The sequence below is a fragment of the Rhinichthys klamathensis genome, unplaced genomic scaffold (genome assembly GCF_029890125.1).
Source record: "Rhinichthys klamathensis goyatoka isolate OS25496 unplaced genomic scaffold, OSU_Roscu_1.1 h1tg000037l_1, whole genome shotgun sequence".
In the NCBI taxonomy this organism is placed as follows: Eukaryota; Metazoa; Chordata; class Actinopteri; order Cypriniformes; family Leuciscidae; genus Rhinichthys; species Rhinichthys klamathensis.
Window position 1 is genome coordinate 269412 of NW_026606585.1, and position 18626 is coordinate 288037.

The following is an 18626-nucleotide window of genomic DNA, read 5'->3' on the forward strand; positions in this document are numbered from 1 at the left end:
TTCAGTGATATCTGTCAGATTATAGTTACATTTTCAAGTGTGGTATTCCCAGAATTGCTTACAGCACCTTTAATGTTGTCATCAGAATGAAGAATAGTTTGAAAGCAATATATAAAATGCACAGATTATCAGTGAAATCTCTTGACACCGGTTAAAGCCCCCATTGTATGTTAGCAGACATTTGAGCTGCATATCACACAGAGAACTTCACTTGAAACTTAATGGATGGGTTGACATGGTTTGGATTTAAATCTGAATTGTGTTGAACCGTGTTTACACACAATTGCGAGTCCAGTTCAGTAGTTCAGTGCCTATATATGTGAGGTAGTGCCTCTACTGCGATTTCTGTAATAAACTCTTTGAACATATGTGATCCTGTGTGGTTCAATGTTTCTTCCTTGACATTAAGGTGTTGTTCACACACAGATATTCTTGCATTAAAAGGGCTGGGCATTTTGCCCCAAAAATAAGTCTCTGATGTCCCCAGAGTGTGTATTTGAAGTTTTACAGTAGCACAAAATTTCCCACAGATCATTTTTTATAGCATGTTAAAATTGCCACTTTTTGAGGATGAGCAAAAACCCTTTCAAGAAGAAGGCGGAGCTTCGAGAGCTCATGCAACAAACAAATAGGACAATCTCATCCACTGAAATGTCAGTGGTGTGGTGTTCAGTTCCGGAGTCGGACAATGATGCCTACAGGGCCAGAGAATATATGCTGCATGGAGATAGATCAGGTATAGTTTAGTTTAATTACGGTTATACCTTGTCACCTTGCTTTTATTGACTACAAGGCTGTTGTAGTGGACCCCGTCTGAATAATGGCCAAAACTTTACTGATGAGTTTTATGAAGTTTAATGTAACGTACACATCACACAAAAGATGAAGCGTCTGTTTTCACTCCAGAAAATCACCATAAGAGCTGAATAAAACAGTACAAGAAGTGCGCATTAATGTCTTATCCATAAACACTCTCTCTCCCTTTCATTATCATCAACACACAGCGATTTACTCAAAAAAAAAAAACACTCGTTACAACTAACAGTAAACAAATATATACAGACTTTATGCCTTTTCAGGGGGTGCTTAATAAACTGGTAAACTTTATATCCGTAAAACAACTCCTATGAACTGTAATAAAGTGTGCTCTCCCGTTCATTACTGCCGTGACCATTATCGCTCCGGAGACTGTAAGCTGGATCACGAACAGCTGGTAGACTACAGATCCATTGTATTGACCCTCGTTCACAAAGCAGTTATAGGGTGGCTGTGTACACACTCTGACGTGCCCTTTAAAATGTGAGATGCAGCAAATTAAAGAACGGAGGATTTCCATACGTATTACTATCTTCAGAGCTGCCTGTATGTAGAATTCAGATACCCTTGTTATTAGCGGCACTGGTGGACGTTAAGTGAACTGTAGCCAGCAACTTATTACTCTTGCTCGCACTCGTGCACACGTAAGACTGAACGTGATTCAATGCCCCGATATACCCACGGCAAAGTTATTTTTCCTTCTTTGCTTAGAAGTAAAAAGAAGTTAGAAATACCTTTGCAGCGATATACTTTTAACGAACATCCAGACGCTGTCCACACTGCTGAGAGCGACTGTTAGATGCATATGTAAATTATGTGCTGCTTTTTCCTCTCAATGGACCACTTGCACTGAACTTCGTGACGCACTTCCGTTTGGAAACAATACATATAACTTATTTCCGGTTATGTTTACTTTCAATGTACTGTGGTCAATGAGTTGAACAAACGCCAACTAAAAAAATTGTCTATAATAATATTTTATATTTTGGACTTTTTTATTGACAGAAGAAGGGATGATCTGATGTTTACTGTGTGCAGAATTTTCCAAACTCATCGGAACATGAAGTTTAATCCAAACCAAGCCAATCTGAGAAAGCTGCGGCTGTTAAAAATACGCCATTATTTCACCACAGGGTGTCAGTGTTGTTCGTCTAAACCTGGTCTAAACTAGTGACCGCGACGCTGAAATGTGTGAGAACAGATGAATAACATCAGTACGAACCACGAACATTTATTTATTTGGATTAAATATTTTAATCATTCAGTGTCATTTTTCAATGTCAATCGTTTTACTATTTACATGTTCATGCCCAAAATGCTTAATTAATATTCAAAGAAGTTGACTGTCATTCTCCTCTACGCTGCGTGCGGTTCTGATCTATGGTTCTGATCGTAGGCACCTCGCGAGTATTCATTCATTCAACTATTTTAAAAAGACAGGAATAAAGCACGAATGCACACAAGAAATACTTTTTATTAGTCAAATTCATTGAAAAATGTGACCTCAACAGGTATAGAATATAAGTAGGCTAAGAGAAAAAATACTGTTAATGAGAAGACATAGGACTGCTGCAGGTTAGTGAATAAATATATTATTCAGAATGTAACAGTTGGAAAGAAAATATATTTATAGGAACATTTCAGCAGGCTCAAGATAATTAATACAGAGATCATTATTCATTGTTTTAATCAATTGGCATCCATAAAAAACGTAGTGATAATCTGCATTCTCATGTAAGGACGTGCGATGAACCATAGACGAACACTCTAACCGGAAACTCCCGATATGTAACAAGTAGGGATGGCTGCCGCGAAACAGTCGTTCCGAAGCTTTGCGAGATCCCGAAGCGCAGATGTTTCGAAACACTAGGCTTGTTTGAGATGCGCCTTGCCTCGCCTGAAATGTAGTCGAGAGTAGGCGGCTGCAGTGAGAGGAGGAGTGAAAAAAGCGCAGGCAAGCAGGACAGATCTCTCTTCTCGCAGTGGATCAGACACCTGTGAGATCAAAGGCGGATATCGCGGGATTCACGGCCGTGCACGGTGTTGCTAATAAACTGGATGTATTTTAAGTTTTGTTGGTTGAATATGAAAATAAATATAATGAACAAGACACTCAAAGTACTTATTTAATTCCATTTTAAATAGGCCTATATGTTTATGAATCATTTTTTTTCTTTACAGATATGTTTATTTTTATTTTATTTACATCACATAGATCGCACTGTCAGAGAGTTTGGGGCAGTGGCGGCTCCTGCAAGATCTCTCAGGGGGGGCAAATGTTTGGATGATTGATAAGGACAAGGTCCACCCATGCAATGGATAAATAAACAGCTTAAGCATGTAAAGGCAACTTCACTTTAATATTAATGACAAATAAAGTGACTTACAATAAATCTTCTTGTTTCTATACTCACTTTTATTACACTTATTACATCACATTACTCACTTAAAGAGATAATTTTCATTTTTGGGTGAACTATTGACGGTTATAGCGCCACCTTTGGTCCAATCTCCATGAAACTGGTGGCCCTAACTCTTTAATTGCCAATTTATCCTGATTACTACGACGGCTGAATGGTATTTCTTTTAATGCCACGATAGAATTAATAACTGCGTTCGCCATGACGTTGTTCAAGTTCAACTGTCTGTAGCCACAACTCGCGAGATGTCCCAACAGTCTCTCTCGCTCTCGCTTTTTTTTTTTTTTTTTTTTTGATGAAGAAATTGAATTTTATCAATTTGATGAAGATAATAAAGTTGTGTTTCATTTTTTATTGTTGTTGTTTAAATTCAAAATTGTTTTAAAATATTGTTTGTCACTTAATCTTAAAGATTTTTAAAGATTTTTAATAGTGTATGTTCCCACAATGAGTAGGTACTTAATTTCAATGAGTACTTACTTAACGAGCGCTAAAAGAGTAGGTACTGTTATAGCCAAATCTCGTTGAGTATGAATGCGATCCGGACATCATCCGCCATGTTGACGTTATCATGTGACCTACTACGACGCGTTATCACAAGCGCAACAACTTAAAAGATGAACGACACATTTAATTCATCTATCTGTAAATATCTTGATATTGATGAAACTTGCTCATTTTGTGGTATTGTTGAAGAAACAGCTGCCAATTTATTTTGTGAATACATTTAGGGTTGATTTAAGTTGTTATATTTTAAACCCTACTAATGTGACCCACAGTTCCTTATAACGATTTTTTTTTAAGAAACCTCAAAATCGTCATCTCTTGAATATGTTGTTAATTTCTTTATTATAAAAGTAACCATCACACAATAAACAAATGCATATACAATTCAACAACACATGAAACAAATCTTTATTCAAACTACAAGCATGTTACAGGCGCTGAGCCCCACATACTGCCATCTCAACACAGCGGTTCCCATTCTGCGGCTTTACTCTGATGAATTCACCAGAGGTGAGCGTGCCTTCGTGCCGGAGCTTGTTGCTGCACTTCACAGTCTGAGGCGATAAGGGCCGATGGAGAGATGGAGCGTCTCATCCATGGCACCGTTTCCAGGATTCAGCTCTGGGCTCCTCATCCTCCGTGCTCACACCAGTCTGAATAAAAACATGTTTAGTTACTTTATAGATTTGTTTATTTACCTTATTTACAGCACATGTGTCTAATGTCAACAGTGTTGACAACAGTGAATTAACGTTATCCTATAATAATGCCACACATACATCACTCCTTTCAGATGTAAATAGACATTTTAAATAAGCGTGTTTAAGATGTTATGTAAATCCACTTTAGAGACGTTACGTGTGCTTAGAGCTCCCCTGTTAGCTAGCTATACTAAACATGTTTTTACAGCAAAATCACAACTATACTATACTGTCTAACTACTTTACACCATCAACAGTTAAAACATCCACTCTATAGTAGTTTAACACATAAGGAACCGTGTTTACTCACATTTGAAAAAACCCCGCGTCGCTGATCTCCGTGATGTTTGATAATGACGTATGCTCTCGCGTGGCCTCCTGGGATAGAAGAGTACGCATCGGACAGCACTCAAAAATCGGGCCGCAAGCAGTAAGCCATCCGGGAACTTCTCGCCTACTCTTTTATGAATACTGATGTTTCGAACGTACTGCTTCCTTCACGTACTGTTTTCGCCTACTATATAGTAGGAAAGTAGGCATATTCGAACGCACTTAAGTCCGAATCTCGCGATAATTAGTACGTCACCCAGGTAATTCTCGCCTACTCTTTTGGATTCATACATACTTTTTTGCTCGCCTACTCTTTTTCCCATACTATATAGTAGGGAAGTATGCGGTTTGGAACGCAGCCTAAGTGTTTCATCAGGTGTGATCAGCCGAATCAGCGTTTGATTGACACGGTCGGGAACAACAGCCCACACAATCGCACATCTGTATAAAAGTGAAATCAACGCATATTGACCTCGTGGGTTTTTGTGAGAGGAGTTTGATTTTGAGATAGCGGATTTTTGGTGATATAGTGCGATTTGTTTAGGTATATTTAGGCTTACATTTAAATTTACACAATACATAGGCTAGAGACACAGAGTATACATATAGTGACACATTAATACATAGATATAAATATATATAGACAGCTAGATTAATAGATAGATACATATATAGATAGATTAAATATAGGCTACATATATAAATACATAGATAGATTATAGATACATAGATTTATAGGTACATATCTAAATACATAGATTATAGATACATATTATATACATATCTAAATACATAGATTATAGATACATAGATTTATAGATACATATCTAAATACATAGATTATAGATACATATTATATACATATCTAAATACATAGATAGATTATAGATACATAGATTTATAGATTCATATCTAAATACATAGATTATAGATACATATTATACATATCTAAATACATAGATAGATTGTAGATACATATATCTAATTACATAGATAGATTAGAGATACATATATCTAAGTACATAGATAGATTAGAGATACATATCTAGATAGATTTGGATAGATAGATAAAATGGAGGCTCCCCAGAAGAGATGCCGTACATCTGTGGTGTGGGAGCATTTCCATTTAGAAACCCCAAATAAAGTGAGATGTGTGAATTGTGATCGGCAGCTCGCCTACTGCAACAATACATCATCCAGTAGAAACACAGGACAGTTTATGGGAACTTTTTGATACTCGTATCCATCAAACCCAGATGATACACAATGCTACAGCTGATGCCACAGTGGAAGTGAAAAAATACATCAACGATGCGTATTTGCCCAGAACTCATGATCCACTAACTTACTGGAAAGAGAGAGCAGTAATCTTTCCTCATTTGTATGTCCTAGCTAAAAAATATCTTTGCATGCCAGCAACAAGTGTCCCTTGTGAGAGGATTTTTTCAAAGGCTGGAGAAATTATCTGTAAAAAAAAGAAGTATAGGCTAAGTCCTTCCACAGCAGAGAAATTAATATTTTTGAATAAAAATATGTAAAAAAGTGAGACATTGTGGCTTGATTTATTTTATTAATATTCATTTTGCAGGACCAAAATAACATTATGCACGGTGAGGAGCCTATAGGTTGCAAGATTCACATATTAGAAAAGTACAATAATAAAAAACAAACAAATTTTCATGGCTTGTCAAGGTTGTTTCAGATCAACACCTGCAAGTGACCACTAGGTGTCGCCGTGGAGACGGGTGTCGGATTGATTCGAAGCCTCGAAACAAAATGGACCATTTGGTTCAACTGTTTCATTGCTTCACGAAGCCTCGATCTGCCCATCACTAGTAACAAGTAGAACGCGGAAGTAGTTGTGCAAGTAGTGCATAGCCGCGTTTCCACTGCCGGGCCAGGGCTGAAGCCGCCTTTCCACTGCACACGACAAACGACAGCCGTTGGACAGGAAGTCATTAATTTCCAATGGAGAGTCGTACGGGAGCTGCGGGGAGTTCCGATCATATGCGTGTGCGGAAAATTCGTATCCGATTTGAGCTTTGGATCCGTTGAAATATCTGAACTTCTGCGGCTAAACCGTATGCGACCGGTCGACCGGATGTGATGTATTCTAATCAAAACTATGAGCGTGAGGCTAGAATTACCAATATTTCAACTATTTAATGTTATTCTGTAAACGCTATTTCTGTAAAATGTCGGTTATTAATAATTAATGGCAGAAAAAAATATTTTATAATTAGAGCCAGTTGCGTTTCCACTGTCACTTCCGGGGCTTGATCGGGGCTTACTCGGGGCCAACGGCCAAAGCGGGCCAGCTCGGGCTAGAGGCGTGGTCAAGGTAAAAGGCGGAGTTTATCGGTGTTAGGGAACGTTATGATCTGAAGCAAGATGCACATTTCACTTTTTTATATCGCGCAAAATAATCGCTGCTCGAAATGGTGAATCGCCTGTACTGGTCTGTCGAAGATACCAAAGCTTTTCTGAGCATTTGGGCAGAAGAAAGGGTACAACGTCAATTTGACGGCGTGTAAAGAAACGAAGACGTTTTAAAATACATCGATGCTGAACTTTTGTTGCAAATTTAAATACTTTACTAGTTACTTGTAATGCGTTACCCCAACACTGGTCGCTAATGTGTGATGTGTCGCAACTGGCAACGACGTAGTCGAGAGATTGCATTTTTTTAAACAGGCTCAGTGTAACAAAACAAAAGCGTTCTGTGTGATCTGGACCAAATGAATTGTGATTTATATTTTCTTTATTGACTGGTTTCCAAAACAAAGATAAGAATTGGCCCAAAATGTCACTTCCATTAATTTTTGGATGAACACAACCAGAACATCTTCAAATGTCACTATAAACTCATGGCAAGACAGAGAATAAAGATGTCTTGTTTCTCGCCTCGCCAGTTAGGGTTGATTTACGACTTTGTAGTCTGGCAGCTGTCTAAAAGACACTGATCTTTTGTTTTTCCCCACATCATATCTTTCTTTAATATTTAAAATAATAATAATAATAAATTCTTTTTTTTTAAACAGGCTGCACAAATAATTAGATGAAGGACGTGGCCAAATAATTAATTCATTTGCATCAAAAATTAATTAACAGTAAACAGTAAAGTGTTTTAATAAGCCTTTGAATCTGTTCTCAGGTAACTGCTGATACCCCAATTAAACAGCAGCAGCCAGTACTTATCCTAATTTCTCCTTTTTAATTTCCCCGCAGTGTGAATGTGCTGTGGATCATTATTACTCATTCTGATTAAAGGAGCGAGATGTAACTTCAGAAATATTACTCTCGGTTCCCTGCTGTGTTTCTGGGCGAGGGGCTTGTGGAGGTGGGATTATTAGAGACGGAAAATATTTATTCACTGCCCTGGCAACTGGATCAGGCATTAATCTCAATTCAGGGCCATGAATAACTTTCCTCTCCGTGTCTTTTTTGATTGCATAATGTTGACACCCGCGGTCAGTTCGCTGACTAATGCCGGTGTTAAAGCAGGCCCTCTCATTCTGAGGGGGCTTGCTTATACGTTAGTAATCGCATTAAATAAATAGCCAATGTTAAATCCTCACAAGAATATTTTGACTTTACGGTCTTTAATCCTAGCAATTATAAATAGTCTATATTTTGTGTGTAAATCAATCAACACTAAGTGTTTTAAAGGAAATAGGCTAAAAAGAAAACGATCAACCAACCAATGACCGTATGAAACTGTAGCCTTTATAACACTGACACCCAGGGGCATCTGTTAGTATTTGTTTATTTTTGTATAGTGGAACTATAGAAATATATTTTAAAAAAAATGTAATTACATTTGTGCTTTCTCCTCTTGTCCATGTTTGTGTCATAACTGATTTAGTGTCATATCAGATTAGACCAGTGATGAATAATGTTATATAAAAATCAGCACAGCTCAGCAGTTTAATAAAACTAAAGATATTACAATCCACGTATGACTTGTAATTGTAATTAAGCACATTCAAAGTGAACTCAGTGCTAATTTCTTCATCAGTCAGCCCTGATTACTGCTTCATTTGGAGTTATTATGACTTTACAACCACTAAATCATATTCAGATCTAAAAGCATTGTAATAACACTGACAAAGATTTGTCACCTGGTGAATGGCACAAAAGCAAAATATAAGTAATCCATGATTGAAATGAATAGTAAAAGAGTTTTATAGGCTTAAACATTATTTGGATTTTTAATAACAATAAAAATGTCTCCTCGATCTGATTTTGAAGAAATATCGTATCGTTCTACAGTGCATTCTATGGGTTGCAGTTCTGGCCTTCTTTCTTGAATGCTTCTATTAAATTCCCCTACTGTATAGCTGGAAAATAAAGCACTGTTTATTTCATTTGTATAGTATATCTGCTGTGTATATGTAATGTGTATCTTTGTTCTTATCTTTTAATAACTAAGAAAATGATGACAAAGATTTTTATCTTCGCCACTTTGGCCTAAATGTCTGCCATTCTTTTTTTATATATATTTTGTTACTTTCTAAGGCTTTGTTTTTAAAATAGGGACGTTAGTTTGGCTGTAATGCTCAGTCACTTGCAAAATAGTAAAACCAACATGAAAAAGAATCGTGATAAAATCTTGAATCGTGATTTTCCTGAAAAAAATTGTGATATGATATTTTTGCCATATTTCCCACCCATAATGAGTAGTGTACAAGTTCTCCGTATTTGTTATTGTATTCTGAATTAATCCAATGAGATTAGTAATTATTTGTGCAATGAGTGCCCTGGATACCTCTAGGCCAGAGGAGCTTATCCTCGTGAAGTATGCAGTCAGCATTTTGGAAAAGGTCTTTAAAGTTCACGAACTGACAAAACACACACCTTGTAGCCTGTTAAACGAGCTCTTGAACACAAATGGCTGTCTTTGACGAGTATGTTGACACGCAGGTGCGTGTTTAAGCAGTACAATGCATCAAAGCATTGTAAACATTGTAAGACAGGCACTTCACTACATACTGTATATAACGATAATATTGAAATCATACCGGCATCATTGTTGCATTTATATCCTTTAATATCACATATAAAATCCTTTTTTTTAAGGTTATGCAATCTTGATCACCCATACCTGAAAATTAAGCCATTGGACTTCTTGTTATTGATATATTTACTCTTGAAAAGTGACGTTTCCAAAAGGAGGTTTTTGTGGCAATGTCTAGAAGATACATTTTAGGTTCCCCAAAGAAATTTAAGTAAACAGTTCTTAAAGGAACCACTTTATTTGATTTATTCTTAGTGTGAGGAATATTTTAATAATCTGAAGAATCTTTTTCCTCTATAAAGAACCTTTTGTGCAAGGGAAAGGTTCCATGGATGCTGAAGGTAAATCATCGAACCAAGAACCAATGAAGAACCTTTATTTTTTGGATTTTTAGTTTTCACTGCGGTCTGAAGTGGAACGAGTCCAGACAAAATGCAGCACCCTTATGAACTAGGCCAGACTTTTCTAGATCCTATTTTTGAAAAACTATAAATAGTAAGAGCAGAGGGTAGAAGGGATTATGACTCAGATTGTCTGAATGATTCACAGGCTTGAGTGATCGAGAGATACGGTCTGGGAGGGGTTTCATGATCCAGGGACCCTCTCCCCATCCAGGCTCTCAGACAAACAAGGGACCCCAAATATAAAAATGCGTATTATTAATGTACCACATTTATTATTTGAAATATATAGAATATTCAGTCAAACCAAAAAATATTCAGACACCAGATATCATTTTTGATATTTTTTTACTAGTGGTGCAGGACACTATAGTTCATTTATGTCAGTGAGGATAGCAAAATAAAGTAAACTGTTACATATTATACCCAAAAATACATACAGTCTTCATACAGTGGACTACCAGTAAAATGTAAAAAAAAATGGGACCAAAAATTGTTCAGACACTTTGACCTGACCATGGTTTGCCTCATTTTTTTTTCTTTAATTCCAGATGCGACCTTTTTACACCACAGACCATACATTTTGGTTTAACTGTATATGCAAGACCTTCTTGGACACACAGAGCTGGGACCAATTTGTCTAAATGTATTTTCACCTATTCCATTTTCAGTGAGGAAGTGGAAGAATTATTTTGTAATTTGTGGCCTTAAACCTAAATGATTTTAATTTAACGGGTAAAAATAGGAAGGTCGTGTTTTATGTTCAGACATGAGACCCTCAGAGAGCCCTTGAACCTGAGGAACTGAGGAATGGAATATTCTGTGCACTAAATGTTGAATTATAGCAAAGCCCTTGATCTTGTTTCAAGCTAATTGATTCAGACATGGATTGATATGAATAATCTCTTGCCGTCATGTGACCCAAAATAGTCCTTGTGCTGAATCCCAAGCCAGTAGAGCACCTTCGCTGAAAGGTTGAGGTTTCTTCTACACTTTGGTCAATTTGAACTTTAGTTTTTTTCTGATATTTTTAAAGGGGATATACATTTGTGTCCTAAATCGGACATATTCAGTGTTGTATCATCATCTTGTGGGGCTTAAAGGTTTATTGGAATGTCTGAATCAGAGAGAACTCCAGGAAAGTGAAACTGCCAGATGTGATCAGCAGAGAAGCTTGTGTTTTTTATTGTCATCTTTTCGTGATGGGTCAACGACTCAGTGAGGATTCCGACGACAAAGAAATTGATGTTGCTGAACTGCAGGAGTGGTATAAAAAGTTTGTGGTGGAATGTCCGAGTGGAACCCTCTTCATGCACGAGTTCAAGAGCTTCTTCGGTGTAACTGGAAACCAGGAAGCGGCAGATTACATAGAAAACATGTTCCGTGCTTTTGATAAAAATGGGGTAAGTGATTCAATTTCAGTTACCTTACACAAAGTAGGCATAAACACTCTGTAGGAGACTGTGTAGACACTCAAAAATAACTTAAAAATATAATATATATTCCTACATACATGCATACATACATCCTACATGAACTTCTTAGAATTCTCAGAATTTTTGACAGTTCATTCCTATTTTCTCATTCATTTTTTCGTAGGACAACACTATTGATTTTCTGGAATACGTTGCAGCCTTGAATCTAGTGCTGCGAGGAAAGTTGGAGCACAAACTGAAATGGACTTTTAAAATGTATGACAAGGATGGGAGTGGCTGCATCGACAAAACAGAGCTCAAGGAGATTGTGGAGGTAATCAGCCCATGTCCTTTTCCTATTGTCAATCACGCCGACTTAAACATTAAACGGTTGAGATTACAATTCTTCAGCGGTTTACTTGATTTAAGAAAAAAAAGAATGAAAGCCATAACCATGTGTTCTGGTTGCATTTGTACTGAGATTACAATTACACAACTGGTTTCATCACTTTCAACTGAGATGTTTACATGGGATTCATCCAGATGATATCAGGACATTTGTGTGCAGAGATGATATAACACTGTAAAGAAGACATTTATGCATTTATGATTAAATTAGGCACCTTTTACTTTACTTTTATAGTCAATCTACCGACTAAAGAAAGCCTGCCATGGTGAACTTGATGAGGAGTGTAACCTACTGACCCCAGATCAGGTGGTGGACCGAATATTTGAGCTAGTGGATGAGAACGGAGATGGTAAAACCAACTATGATTCATTATTTTTCTAGACAGTCACTAAAGGGCTATAGCCAAACTCTTTTTCCTTCTTTACATATAGCCTGTGCTTAAAGGCAGCCTAAAGCAGCTGATGCTGAGTTTCTGTCCTGTGTCCACAGGGGAGTTGTCTCTGGATGAGTTCATTGACGGGGCGCGACGTGACAAGTGGGTCATGAAGATGCTGCAAATGGACGTGAACCCCGGGGACTGGATCAATGAACAGAGACGCCGCAGCTCCGACTCCTGAACTCTACAATCACCAAAACAACCCTTTAAACCAACCGACATATACATATGCAGTTTCTCAACTACAGTTTTAGTCATGGTTCATGAAAGTGAATCTTGAGTCATCAGTACAAATTATATATAGACCATATACAGTATATATATATATATATATATATATATATATATATATATATATATATATATATATCACCATAGTGTCTCCCGTTTATTTTTTCACCAACAGAATTCAGTTTATCTGCATGTATATATTTATGTTTTCTTTATTGTTTCTTTCGTTCTTGTTGCTAGGATCTGTGGATTGCTCACTTTAAATATTGATCTATTATTCTGCAGATAAGGTGCATTTGTTTAACTTTTTGCAGCATATTACTCTGTTTATAAATAACAGCCATCAGTTACAAATGGGCATATCTGATGTTTGTAAATATATGAATATTGTAAAGTCTCTTGAAGGTCAAAATTGTAAAAGTATTTGCATCTGTACATTTCTCAAAAATAAAACTCATCAATCATATATTAAATATACTATGAATTAATTTCACCTTTTTCTCATTTCTTACAAGCTCACGCTTGAATTAGATAAAATTTGGTGACATGCATTTTTGTCAGTTGTGTTACAATCAAATTAACTTTTAGTCCCAGGATGTCATCAGTTGTCACCATTTGTCAATTATACACAATTGTCACTTTTTCAATATCAATGGTGCTACAGAAACATAAAATTGTATTGTAAGTATTTTAACCCTAAAAATGGCAAGACCATAAAGAGAAATCAGAACATTTATTTATTGCAATTTTCCATATTCTTAGGACACAAATAATACAATTTCATGATTTTTTAAATATTTGTATCCCCCAGGCCAGGACACGTCGCCAGTTTGAGGGTATAAAATCATTGAAAAAAGAAAGCTTGTTTGGCAATACGTGTTACAACATTATAGCCAAATTTTAAAAACATTTATTCTCTCATTACTTAAACTAAACATTCTTTGTAAAATGATGTTGAACAATAAGCATAATGCCTATTTATGAATATATTATAGCCTACTGTATCATATTTAATACGCATACTTCTACCCCCAAACTGGCCACATATCCTGGGAGATACAAACATTTACAGACATATTGTGAAAAATGTACAAATTAAATTAATAAAATTTCAACACAAACATAATAAGCTAACGCTTAACAACAACTTTTTAAACATGTAAATCCCCTCCAAATATAGTAAATATGTGAAATATATCAACTTTTATCTGAAGGCAAGTAGATTTCCCACTACAGGTGGCCATGTTGTTTTTAAATGCTTCCCGTGCATGAACAAAGCCACAAGATCTAAATATTCTCAACAAACACCCTTTCAACATGAAACCAAGAAATTAGACCTACACTTTCCCTGCCTCTCAAATGTTTGTATCCCCCCCAGGATACGTCGCCCATTTTAGGGTTTAAAATATGAATGAATATTTATTGAATTAAAATGGATATATAGACAGGATGCTCTTGCACTCCCTGACGCTAGATGGCACTCAAGCCTTTCAATTCAACCAATTTAAACCTGGCTAGAAGCCAAAGTGAAGTGAAACAAGTGTTTGCGTTTTTTTTAAGGGACACAGAACACACATTCGGCTTTATTGGTTTGGTAAGTTATCGGACCACCAGCTCTAACCAACACACAACGTATCTAACCAGGGAATCTCGAAGTACTTGAACATGTTATGTTTGTACACCTTATAGTTCTTCGTAAAAGGTAGGTTGTCACTGTTTTATATATATATGTGTTGTAACTTTAAATAATGATTAATTGCATTTTCTGTTAAAAACAAACAATAGATAGTTAGTGGGAAAATACCCACAGTGAAGTCCCAGCTCAAACGTCAAAGATGGATAAGATCGCGCGGATGAAGGTACGGCAGATGTTTAATTTCATTCGACATTATTATATTTTTTTTACTGGCTTACTGTTTTACTTTTCAAATCTGTGTAAAGATTACCCCTGCAAAAGCATTTGGAAATGATCCTCAAAATGAATAAAATAAAATAAAAACAAGTTTTAAATGTGTTGGGTGTTGGCTCAACTTGCCTGTAATACAGAAGAGATTGAATTCATAGAAAGTATCATGCCATTGTCAGGTGACGAGTGATTTTTTATGGCGTTATTATCCTGTCCAATGTCGAGAGCGCATTATTGTAGCGCGAAAGTACATTAATATTATGCGCGAGCGTGAATCTCTCTGCTCGCGCGCGGAATATGATGTGCCGAGCGTGAATCTCTCTGCTCGCGCGCGGAATATGATGTGCCGAGCGTGAATCTCTCTGCTCGCGCGCGGGAACTGGGCACGCGCTCTCAGATACACTTCTCTTGTAAGAATTCTCTCTCTGGGCTGAGTGGGCTCGCTGCCTCGCTCAGAGAATATGCCTGCACTTAAAACGTGTTCAGTGCAATCGCGAATCGCTCCTCTTCCCCGCAGCTAACAATTTTAGGTTATAAGAACGTTTTCATAACGTTCCCATTAAGTTATAAAAACGTTATTTCTGAATGTTCTATGGAATTTCAAAAAGTCCAGTTTTTAGACGTTGTATTAACGTTATTTCTTGGTTATAAGAAAGTTCAATTCTCCCGTTATGTAAACGTTGTATTAATGTTATTTCCTGGTTATAATAACGTTAGAACGTTCAATTCTCCCTTTATGTTATAAGAACGTTATTCAAACGTTCAATTCTCCCATTATATAAACCTTCTCTTAATGTTTTTCTAAGATAATGAAAAACGTTTCATTCAATAAAAAAAAACATTAAGAAATGTTTTAATAATTATTAAAACCTTTCTTAATGTTTTTTATATAACAAGGTAGCCTATATAATAGGCCTAGCCTATATGAAGAACCTAAAATAAATAAAAAAAGACCCATGAATCATGTCTATAATATGTGTAATGTAGTCCACTGAAGTCGAGTTGAATTGAACCCAAGTAGGCCTATAGTTTATTCCAGTAAACCGATTTGGGTTGAAGTGACCATATGAAATTAACATGAACATAAACTTGGACTAAACATAGAATCACCAACAATGGTACAGGGAACAAAGCTAGACAAGAGACAATGGGAACACAAGGACAAGGATTATGACCAAAAACAACCAATGACATCCACAAGTTAAAGTTAATTTAATTTATATAGCTCATTTTTACAACAATTTCCAAGTTTATGTTCATGTTAATTTCATATGGTCACTTCAACCCAAATCGGTTTATTGGAATAAACTATAGGCCTACTTGGGTTCAATTCAACTCGACTTCAGTGGACTACATTACACATATTATAGACATGATTCATGGGTCTTTTTTATTTATTTTTGTCTTAATTTTAAAATCTGAAAGTTCTTGTTTTAGGTTCTATAGGCCTATTATATAGGCTACCTTGTTATGAATGAAACGTTTTTCATTATCTTAGAAAAACATTAAGAGAACGTTTATATAATGGGAGAATTGAACGTGTGAATAACTTCTTATAAGTTAACCAAGCAAGAACGTTAATACAACGTTTATATAAAGGGAGAATTGAACGTTCTAACGTTATTATAACCAGGAAATAACATTAATACAACGTTTACATAACGGGAGAATTGAACGGTCTTATAACCAAGAAATAACGTTAATACAACGTCTAAAAAACTGGACTTTTTGAAATTCCCTAGAACATTCAGAAATAACGTTTTTATAACTTAATGGGAACGTTATGAAAACGTTCTTATAACCTACAATTGTTAGCTGGGGAAGAGGAGCAATTCGCGATTGCACTGAACACGTTTTTAAGTGCAGGCATATTCTCTGAGCGAGGCAGCGAGCAGAGAGAGAATTCTTACAAGAGAAGTGTATCTGAGAGCACGTGCCCAGTTCCCGCGCGCGAGCAGAGAGATTCGCGCTGGGCATATCATATTCCGCGCGCGAGCAGAGAGATTCACGCTCGGCACATCATATTCCGCGCGCGAGCAGAGAGATTCACGCTCGGCACATCATATTCCGCGCGCGAGCAGAGAGATTCACGCTCGCGCATAATATTAATGTACTTTCGCGCTACAATAATGCGCTCTCGACATTGGACAGGATAATAACGCCATAATTTTTGTCATGTTTGCCAGGTTTCACAGACAAGGCTTAAGCCTAGTTTCAGACTAAAATGCATGTTTGAGCTGTTTTAACTGAAAGCAACTTGCACTGACTTATCTTAAAATATGTCAGTGCCATTGTTTTGTCTCAAGATGCACATCAGTAATGTTTTTTTTCTATGGCACTTTTATAAAAGTTACTTAAATGTCCTAATTGAACTAAGGTCTAATCCTGGCTTAATCTAAGCCTTGTCTGTGAAATCAGGCTTTTATGTTCTTCCTCATTTGTTGCAGCTCCCGTGCAGATCAGGATGGAAGCTGCTCCACATGAGAGGAGATTTGTTCACCTGTCCGTCCACCGATGCCCTGGCGCACTGCATCAGTGAAGACTGCCACATGGGTGCAGGGATCGCTGTGCTCTTCAAGAAACATTTTCGTGGAGATGAGGAGCTTCTGGCTCAGAGTGAGTGTGAATTATCATTACTGACAAGTGCACTTCATATAACACTCAAATCAAACGCATTTGATTCTCAAAGAATGTTGCCTTCTGTTTTGTGTAGAGAAGCAACCTGGGCAATGTGCAGTCCTTAAAAGATCTGATCGTTTTGTGTATTACCTGGTAAGATGGCTTTTAGCGTTTATTTTACTTTAATTCACATCTGTTCTATGTTTTACTTAATAAATTAGGATGAGAGAGTAGAGTTTTCCGGACTTAAAGCTTTCTTTGTTCATCAAAATTGACCTTTTGCACCTTTTTCCTGCATTAGGTCACAAAGGAAAAGTACAACCAAAAACCCACCTATGACATTCTCAGAAAGAGCCTTGTGTCTATGAGGGAACACTGCTTGGCCAATGGCGTTAACAGTATATCCATGCCTCGGTAAACTTACACGTTTAATAATAGCGCTATTTTGAATTTAAATGCAGATTTTGATTTTAAATGTAATTATTTTAAATATGATTCTACCTAAATGACTATTTAAAATAATTTTGCAGTTGTCAATGCTCAAATATAGCTTGATAATTTTTTCAATACCAAATTTGCATAACTTTTCTTTTAAATTACTTTTTATTGTTCTGCTGAATAGACTGCAGTAACTAAAGTCATTTTCTCTTGCTAGGATTGGCTGTGGTCTGGATAAACTGAAATGGGAAAATGTGTCTTCCATTATTACAGAAGTCTTCCAGGACACAAACATCTCCATCACTGTGTACTCAATCTAGACCACAGCAGGTCTGAAACTCACATTATTCCTTAACCGTTCTTAAAGAATGGTCAACGTCGGTTTGCTTTTTGTTCCAATGGAATTTCACAACATGCTGTATGGTGGGTGTTTATTAGTCTTGTTCTGGATTGCATAAGTGCTAAAGATTGTAAAAAGACTGTTCTATTTATATACACTAAGAATTTGGATGTTCTTTAGCACCACTAGAGGGTGCATGTCTGACTATTTTACTTTTCAAATCTGTCAATATTGTCCCAGATTAAATGATCCTCAATGGGGGGGAAATATATATATGAAATTAAATATTATTATTGTTTTATTGGATTGCTTTAATCTTAAAATGAAGAAATAGTTTAATTTTGTAAATAAAGTTACAGTATGTCTTCAAGTTCATATTTTTCCAGTAAAATATTACTAATTAAGTGTACCACAATATAAATGCACAATGAATGACCCATAAATAATGATTTCACCATTATTCTGAAATTCTTAAATCCAATTGATTCTTTAGTATAGCAGTTCCTGGAGACGTTCAAAAGTTGTTGCTTAATTCGAACCGCTTACTAGCATTCTACTTTTACCATGTCTTTCTATGGCAGAACTGGGAAGAGTAGTATGCAGTTCTGAACTCATTTCTGAGGCTATGCCCTCCAAAGGT

General features: G+C 36.4%; 2 protein-coding genes across 3 annotated transcripts; both read left to right on the forward strand.

The window, feature by feature from the left end:
* Positions 1-11228: 11228 nt before the first annotated feature.
* On the forward strand, positions 11229-12744 carry guca1b (guanylate cyclase activator 1B). The gene is made up of 4 exons (XM_056246397.1): positions 11229-11595; positions 11792-11941; positions 12251-12365; positions 12506-12744. The coding sequence occupies exons 1-4, from the start codon at positions 11395-11397 to the stop codon at positions 12631-12633; spliced, it is 594 nt and encodes a 197-aa protein (XP_056102372.1). The 5' UTR covers positions 11229-11394; the 3' UTR covers positions 12634-12744.
* A 1471-nt stretch (positions 12745-14215) lies between these two features.
* Positions 14216-18359, forward strand: oard1 (O-acyl-ADP-ribose deacylase 1). Of its 2 annotated transcripts, none has more exons than XM_056246399.1 (6): positions 14216-14277; positions 14469-14542; positions 17037-17205; positions 17303-17361; positions 17510-17622; positions 17864-18359. In XM_056246399.1, the coding sequence occupies exons 2-6, from the start codon at positions 14519-14521 to the stop codon at positions 17964-17966; spliced, it is 468 nt and encodes a 155-aa protein (XP_056102374.1). In that variant the 5' UTR covers positions 14216-14277; positions 14469-14518; the 3' UTR covers positions 17967-18359. The 2 variants fall into 2 exon arrangements, with proteins under 2 accessions (XP_056102374.1, XP_056102373.1); XM_056246398.1 differs by having other exon boundaries at positions 14234-14277; positions 14473-14542.
* The last annotated feature ends 267 nt before the right edge of the window (positions 18360-18626 follow it).

Bases quoted from the DNA above. Each gene is read 5' to 3' on its own strand.
- guca1b (XM_056246397.1), top strand. From the start codon at position 11,395: ATGGGTCAACGACTCAGTGAGGATTCCGACGACAAAGAAATTGATGTT. The intron at 11,596-11,791 runs GTAAGTGATTCA...ATTTTTTCGTAG, and splicing joins GTGCTTTTGATAAAAATGGG to GACAACACTATTGATTTTCT. The intron at 11,942-12,250 runs GTAATCAGCCCA...TTACTTTTATAG, and splicing joins AGCTCAAGGAGATTGTGGAG to TCAATCTACCGACTAAAGAA.
- oard1 (XM_056246399.1), top strand. From the start codon at position 14,519: ATGGATAAGATCGCGCGGATGAAG. The intron at 14,543-17,036 runs GTACGGCAGATG...CATTTGTTGCAG, and splicing joins ATAAGATCGCGCGGATGAAG to CTCCCGTGCAGATCAGGATG. The intron at 17,206-17,302 runs GTGAGTGTGAAT...TGTTTTGTGTAG, and splicing joins TGAGGAGCTTCTGGCTCAGA to AGAAGCAACCTGGGCAATGT.